Genomic DNA, 8,389 nt, shown 5'->3' on the forward strand with positions numbered 1-8,389 from the left:
GGGTGGGGGGGCACAGATTGGTAGGTCTAATGGATAGCGCTTCATTAGAGCTAAACAAGGCAATGTATTTGCCAAATTCAAAGGCACATAGTCACTTAATTCATCACAAAGCTAATGTTCCACAGTGGTTTCGTGTAAAACTTCTGGCAGCTGATGGAGTACCATACAGCTGTGGAGGAGTTTTACAAGTAAAAATATTTTTGCCCCTGTGAACTGATCCAGAGAGACCTAGACTTCCCTCTCCCCTCCCATTTGTGTCAGCTCCTCTGGGGGCATTCCCAGGCCAGCTGAGAAACATAGTAGAGTCCCTCCTGGATGACAGAGCTTCTCACCCTAAGGGAGAGTCCAGACATCCTGCGGAAGACACGCCCCGGCTGCTCGTATCTTAGATCTTGTTTGTTCGGTCACAACCCAAAGCTCGTAACCATAGATGAGGATTGGAATGTAGATTGACCGGTTAATTGATAGCCTCGCCTTCTGGCTCAGGTCCCGCTTCACCACGACAGATCGGTACAGCGCCCGCACCCATCTCTTCAGACACAGCACCAATCCACCTATTGATCTCCAGCTCCAATCTTTCCTCGTTCACGAACAAGACCCCAAGATACTTGGGGCAGGACATCTTCCCCAACCTGGAGGAGGCAAGCTACTTCTCAAGACCGTGGTCTTGGATTTGAAAGCACTGATCCTTATTCCAGCTGCTTCACACTTGGTTGTAAACCGCTCTAGCAAAAGCTGGAGATCACGATCTGATGAAGTTACATACAAACTGAAGGAGAAAGGATTAGGAACACCTGGACTGATTACAAACAGCTGATAGGTGAGTGTAACTGACTTGTGACGGCCCTGCTGCTGCTGGTGGTCATTATTGCAAACAGCTGCCGTGTGTTTGTATAATTGTGCTTGTCACTAGGTCTTCCTGAAGGGGGTGTGGCCTAGGCCCTTAAGAGCGCACCTGGAGAGTGGAGGAAGAGCGTGCCTGTGGAGAGCGTGCGGTCCGGAGCGCGCCTGACCGTGGCTGTGCTTATTTGTAGCAGCACCTGTGCTGTGGAGAGTCGAGCTGGCTCAGGAGGAAAAAAGAGAGTGAATGCAGTACTGAGGATGACATTTGAGCTAACGGAGTGTTTTGCTGTGTGGCGGATGTGTGGAGCTGTGCAGTGGTGTCAAGCTGAGGAGCTGAGAGGTGTGGTCGTGTCACACTGGAGAGCTGGTGTGTGGAGAGTGATCCTGAGATGCCTAGACAACACGCTGACTCAACAACGCTGGTGGAGAGTTTGGAGCACGACGGTGGCTGAAGACATCCCGACCACAGATTTGTTTTACCAGCCAGTCAAACTGGTACTGAACCACGGACTTTCAGTGGTACAGATTGGTGAGGAACTGCTGGTGACTCCAAGTCCTGGAGCATCACAACGGACGGTCGACAACTCACTTACTCCTAGACATTTAAATAAATGCCTCTTTAGGCTTAAAACTGGTAAAACTGTGCAGTGTTTCCACATACTGTATGCTATGGCTCTTAGAGCTGGGTCGTAACAGACTGGAGAGTGGAGCTGACTGAGGAAAGGATGATGACAACTCAGAACACAAGAGGGAGACAGAGCACACGACACAGATGCTCACAAAGGGGTCTTTGGGCTGCACTACGTATGATCCCTCACATAGGACTTGTTTGCCTTGGGTGACTCTACTAGAGGCACAAAGCCCCTGACAACATGGCTCCTAGGATCATTGGGACACTCAAACCCCTCCATCACAATTAGGTGGAAGCCCAGGGAGAGGCCCAGTTCTATCTTAGTTTGAAGCCTGGTAATATGGGGAAGGAAAAACAATGAACAGTCTAACCAAATTCCTGAGTATATGTACTTACCGTAGTAACCTGTTCAGGGATTGTTTCATATGTAGTAGCAAAGATCAAGTAAGGGGGATTTACATTTTTCTTACAGTTAAACCATAGAACATTTGTTTTGTTAACATTCAAGGATGATTTTAAATTTGCAAAAGCATTTTGAATATCAGAGAAGCTTTGTTTTAGAGACTGAAAGACTGTTTCAGGGGATGGGCCAAAAGCAAACCAAACTGGACATGGGTTTTTACGATGAAAAACAAGTGTGCATTGCCACGTAGCATGTCATTGCAGCATGGCTTTGCCTGCAGCATTGGACTTGCAGAATGAACTTTGACCAAGTTCAAATGTGTTTTCTATACCAGCTTGTGCCTGTCATGTCAGCAGGTGTTTAGAATTAAGGTAATTGTGCGACAATATGAAGTTTGAAGAGATTTTTTCTTAAAGTTGCATTAGCCGGGTTTCGAACCCTGATCTCCCACATGAAAGTTCATGACATAGACCATTAGACCAATGGAGTTGTGGCAGAAGGTGGTGGCAGGGGTTGGTTTGTATGTGTGCAGAAAGAGGCCACATTGCCAATTCAATTATTAACACTAAACTGCATAATATTACAACAATAGAGCAGTATTAAGACAATATTATAGTAAAACATCCAAATACAATCATATTAGTATTGTAAACACTGAACTATTGAGATTAAATATTAAAAAAACTATGGTGCAGTACCAAGTTGAGTACAGCTGGGGGCAGTATTGGACCATTACAAGGCCCCACTGACTCCCATTTTATGAATTTGGAATAAAGTTTAAACATTAATATTTCAAAAACTACAAGTGGTACAGTCAGCAAAAGGCAAAGCAATCATTTGGCACAGGACCTTTACAGATAGAAATTCCAATGGCAGCTGTAGGACAAAGTATGCAGGAGGAGTAGCGTGGCGACGTGGAAGAAGACGGAATAAGTTGAATAATAACTAGACATGGGTTTTTACGATGTAAAAACAAGTGTACATTGCCACGTCGCATATCATTGCAGCATGGCTTTGCCTGCAGCATTGGACTTGCAGAATGAACTTTGACCAAGTTCAAATGTGTTTTCTATACCAGCTTGTGCCTGTCACATCAGCAGGTGTTTAGAATTAAGATAATCGTGTGACAATATGAAGTTTGAAGAGATTTTTTCTTAAAGTTGCATTAGCCRGGTTTTGAACCCTGATCTCCCACATGAAAGTCCTTGACATAGACCATTAGACCAATGGAGTTGTGGCAGAAGGTGGTGGCAGGGGTTGGTTTGTATGTGTGCAGAAAGAGGCCACATTGCCAGTACAATTATTGACACTACACTGCATAATATTACAACAATAGAGCAGCATTAAGAAAATATTATAGTATAACGTCAAAATAAAATCATATTAGTATTGTAAACACTGAACTACTGAGATTAAATATTATTAAACTATGGTGCAGTACCATATTGTGTAGATGCAGCAGGGGGCAGTATTGGACCAATACAAGGCTCCATTGACAGCCATTATAATTTTTTAAACATTAATAGTTCAAAAACTGTAAGTTTTACAGGCACCAAAAGGCATAGCCATCATTTGGCACAGGGGCTTTACAGATATAAATTACAATGGCAGCTCTAGGACAAAGTACGCAGGAGGAGAAGCATGCCAAAGTTGAGATGACTTGGATGGGAAATGAATCACAATAGTGTGCATTGCATTGGCAGTGCACACTGATTATGTCATCAGCATATAAATGTACAGCACCTTCACTAACAGCTTGTGGAATATCATTAATGTAAACAGAAAACAGAGTGGGGCCAACGATGATTCCCTGAGTCACACCTTTGGAAACGCAAAGAAACCGGGAATAGTGAGAGTCTACCTGCTGCACTCTGACGGGTAGTTGGAAAGCCATTTTAAAAACTAATTGGAAATTCCAATATTTACAAGTCTTCTGAATATAATGAAATGATTCAGGCGGCATGGTGGCTCAGTTGGTAAAGCTGATGCCTCTCAGCAAGGAAGTCGCTGGTTCAAATCCCGGCACGGGGACTTTTCTGGGTAGAGTTTGCATGTTCTCTCCATGCATGCGTGGGTTCTCTCCGAGTACTCCAGCTTCCTCCCACAGGTCAAAAACATGACTGTTAGGTTAATTGGTAACTCTAAATTGTCCCTAGGTGTGAGTGAATGGTTGTCTGTCTCGTTTGTCTCTATGTCGGGCCGTGTGATGGACTTGTGATCTATCCAGGGTGTACCCTGCCCCTTGCACTGGGACTGCTGGATATGGGCACCAGTGACCCTAGAAAAGGAATAAACGGATATAGATAATGGATGAAATGATTCACTGAATCAAAAGCTTTAGATAAATCAATGAAAATTGCAGCACAATGCTGTCTTGAGTTCAGAGTAAAGGCAACATCAACTACAACATTTAAAACTGCTGACACATCCCGGACCTGAATTGAAACTACACTGTGCACGAGATAACAAGTTGTTCACCTCAAGATGGCAAGTTAACTGTTTTTAAAAAAGTCTTTCCAGAACCTTAGATGCACAAGATAAAATAGAGATTGACTTATAAATTTTCAGGTCAAAGCGATAACTACCTCTGAAAAGGTGGTGCACAATAGTGGATATCCAGTCAGTTGGTATTTCACCAGTATGGATAGACAGGTTAAAAAGATTTACCAGTACAATAATGGAGGCTGCAGTTTTAAAAACGAAAGTTGCCAAACCCTTTCTCTCATTGGTAATTAGATATTTGAAAACATAACTCAACAAAATAGTGACTGAAATGACTCTGAATTATACTAATGTTAAAATAATAAAATAGTTCAAATATAAAAAAAAATACTGTGATTTTTAAATGAACATAGTCATGCCTGTTGATATGCCACTTGTTGCTCACTGACAATTGTATTGGCTTGATTAAAAGAAGAAACATATATTTTTAATTCATGTTAATGAAGTTGATGTGTGTGTATTCTTACAGTTTCAGCTCAGTGGCCTGCCTGTGGTCCACAACTGTTTTCTGTTAGCAGTATTTACTGCTCAGTATGAAGAGAGTCAGACCACAACAACTAACTGAATTCAGAAGAAACCCCACTTGAAAAGCAATTTATATTGTTTTGAAATGACTAAATGAAGGGTTTTTAACAGGCATAATATTTTGCAATAGCAGTTTTCAGAAATGTTAGCAAATGATTGATAATTCTTCTAGTTTGTGTTTTAAAGGTTAACACAAGCTTTTGTTGTGGCAGTTGGCCTCACATTTTACATTTGAGTGCAGTGACTTTAAAAACACTATGTCTGCCTCCCCCGGCTCTACAAAAATATTTCTATTTCCTGCTGGTTTTATTCTGGGTATGATGACGATAATTCACAGGGTGGGACTGAGACCAATGGTTTTGAGTCAAGACAGAATCTCTTCTGAAGTGGTTAAGTTCTCTTTGCCAGGGGAGAGAATAAAGGGATTGAGAATGAGTCTGCAGTGTCTCACACTTTGTCATGGTTGTTTTTCTTTGCAGGGGTCACCACAGCGAGGGAACGTGCATGAAAGATTTGGCAATTGTTTTATACTGAATGTCCTTCCTGACACAACCTGGGTTCGAACTATCAGCCTAGATGCTCACAATGCTTACCACTGAGCCACCTCAACACCCGCTGCCTCAGACTTTATAATGGTTCTTACTCTGTGGGTTTTCTCTACTAGGACTCTGGCTTAAGTTGTTCAGTTGATTTGAATGTTTTCGTCTTTCTTTAAGGTAGATAAACATTAAAATTACAATTATCAAGTTGAGCCAAAAATCTACTTACTGAAATGTCATCACCTTGGATGTGTTGCAATTTCTAGCTTTTGTGTAGTACAAGTTGTTAAAAAAACAACAACTCAGGAACAATATGTGTTATGGCTACAGTTATCTTAGTCCTTATTTAAGAAACATGACACTCCAACAGTTAAATGTTGTTTTCTGTACTTACAGTTTGGGTTGTAGCAGTAAGCATCCCATCTCTCACTTTTATTCACTCTGTATCCATAACTGATGATGCCAACTTTCCCAAAGCCACATTTGGAACCAGCCTTGACAATGGGGTAGCCAACACGACCTTTGTCAAACCATCCTGCAGCGCACACATGGAAACCTGAAGAGAAGAAGAAAGATGCTCTTTTCTTACAGTTTCACTGCAAACAAACAAGGAATGTCCTCTCATATTGTCAGCTGTGGGGAAGAACATAACAGGAAAACAATCACAGCTTGTGATTTACTCTAAACAAGGAAGCAATGACAGATTTGTACAGTACATGTGGGACTGTTTCTAATTTGCCTCAGCCCTGCAACAAATTACTGCTCTCTAGAAAATGTTTAATGTACTGGCTTTTTTCTAAGAAGAAAATGATACTACCTTTGTATTTACAGAGGAACTGACTGACAACATGAATTATTAGCAGATCAATGTAACTAAAAGCACTGGTTATTTAATTATAGGGACCTATATTTGCTGAGAGCATCATCTGATCTGTGTATGAGAATTGTACAAGCAATTACGAGTGATTAGCTGCAAACCTATTTGACGTGCCGCCTCCAGTTGTTCATAAGTGGCCAGGTGCCCTCCCTCATACTTGCAGACAGCCTTGGCCTCCTCATACATTAATTGGTACCTCCCTTTGCGGGACTCCCGGTGGTAAACTCCAGCTGCTCGTTCTGTTGAGGACAAAAGATTCTCCTGAGCTTCAGCCACAGTCATTTCCACCACAATCCACTAAGTAACGCATATTCTGAGAAATGACTTCACAATGCGTAATGTAAAGGCAAAAAACTGAAATATACAGATAGAGATTTTTGTTTTTAACAGCCCTCCTAACAGAAACCTCTAATTCTGTCTTTTAATGTAATCAAACTAGACAGTTTTACCACTAATTCTCACTGCCTGGTCCCTTTCATCAACCTATAAGATACGAAGTTAGTCAAGTTCCGTTGAACAAACGAGTTCAATCAGTTAATGTTAAAAAAAGGCTGACGTAATCAAGCTAAACTGACCGTGTAGTGAATAAACACAAGCATTCATTCTCACCTTGTAAACTCAGAAGAATGGAGCTCATAAAGGAAGAACTTTCGCAGTTCAATTAACACCCCAAATAGTGTCCTCTAAACTGGAAATAATATATTTCCTATGGATTTGGATAAAACTGAGATGAAGTCTTTTTCACACTTTTACAGCCTCATGAAGCTCTGCCATGTTGTAAACAAGCTGTTTCCAATAAAGTACATCAATACTCATTACTTGTGAATAACTACAGATGACCAGATATTTGGAATAGCACAAATGACTGCAGAAACATGACCACTTATTTCTGGATGATGTGGTTCTTTGGATTCTCAACATTGTCACAGTGAGACATTAAGAAAAAAAAAACAATCAAAAGTAAAGCTAAGATTTCCCTCTGATTTAGATACAGAATGCCCAGTATAAACAAGATAAATAAATCATTTAGTTAATATTTACCCAGCCATATTGAATTATGGAATACCCCATTTCTGTAGCCCCATGGTCGCACTTCCTTCAGCAGGAAACAGAAGGTCCAAAGAAAAAGCAGGACACGCATTTTACATTTGTTGCTGTGCAGCTTCTTTTTATAGATGTTTCCAGCTGCTCTGCCCTCTGCCACTTTGCTGCTACTGCTTTACACACAGAATACTGCCTTCCAGAGAAAGAGGAGGAGAGTACCAACCACTGTGAGATAATCACCAGCAGTCATAGATGACTCAGTCAATTCTGCTTGCACAATATACTTACTTCAAAGCAAATGGCATCCAGATGTTGAAGTATGTTTCAGTACAAAAAGAACTAAAGCAACCTCTAATAATCAGTTCTATGTGAAATGCAGTAAAACTAGAAATTATCACTTTTTGACATAAAAAACAACTTGCATCAATTTAATATAATTCTATTGCAGAGCAATATTTGTTCACTACCTGCATTTTTAACCTGATTACACTGTTATATAAGTTAAATGTAACATAAGAGGTAAAACATGTATTTTAAGAACTTTGCTTTGCCCTATGTATCACTAGAGATCACAATTGTGTTTCAAACCAATGACAGGCAGTCTCAGCTGTTCCTCAGGTTTTCTTTTCTGACAATCTGAGGTCAGACAAATTTTGCTGCTTCAATTGGTCTCATCCCTGGAATGTTCTGCTTGACATTTCGACATTTTTCCATTATGGTGGACTATAGCTCACTACAGCGCAACTTAATCCTCAATTAGATGTGATGGGTAATTATCAGGATTTCAGGTAATAGTCAAAGAGGAGCAGGTTTATCAGACAACTGACACGGAGACCAAATAAAAAGGTAAGTGTATTTATTTACAAGTGATAGGGAAATGTACAGGGAGTCCAGGCTGTGGAGGGAAAGGAAGAAGGTGAGTATCCAGGTAGGTACTTTAATTTAGGAGGAGCTTGGAGGATATAATAATGTAATGATTCTGTGTTTAAGTTCTGATATTGTTTCGTGTTTGTTATGTGTTACAG

The 8,389-nt window shown here is 40.8% G+C and overlaps 1 protein-coding gene across 1 annotated transcript in view; it reads right to left on the reverse strand.

Annotated features, from left to right (window-relative positions):
• The window catches only part of tnfaip6 (tumor necrosis factor, alpha-induced protein 6), a gene marked incomplete at its 3' end in the record, with an annotated part of 22,632 nt that extends 15,107 nt beyond the window's left edge, over positions 1-7,525 (reverse strand). Inside the window, 3 exon segments of the mRNA XM_014033959.1 lie at positions 5,838-5,999; positions 6,422-6,559; positions 7,362-7,525. Of these exon segments, the coding sequence (XP_013889413.1) occupies positions 5,838-5,999; positions 6,422-6,559; positions 7,362-7,461 (400 nt within the window).
• Between the last annotated feature and the right edge of the window lie 864 nt (positions 7,526-8,389).

Source organism: Austrofundulus limnaeus, unplaced genomic scaffold, assembly GCF_001266775.1.
Source record: "Austrofundulus limnaeus strain Quisiro unplaced genomic scaffold, Austrofundulus_limnaeus-1.0 Scaffold1913, whole genome shotgun sequence".
NCBI classification, from domain to species: Eukaryota; Metazoa; Chordata; class Actinopteri; order Cyprinodontiformes; family Rivulidae; genus Austrofundulus; species Austrofundulus limnaeus.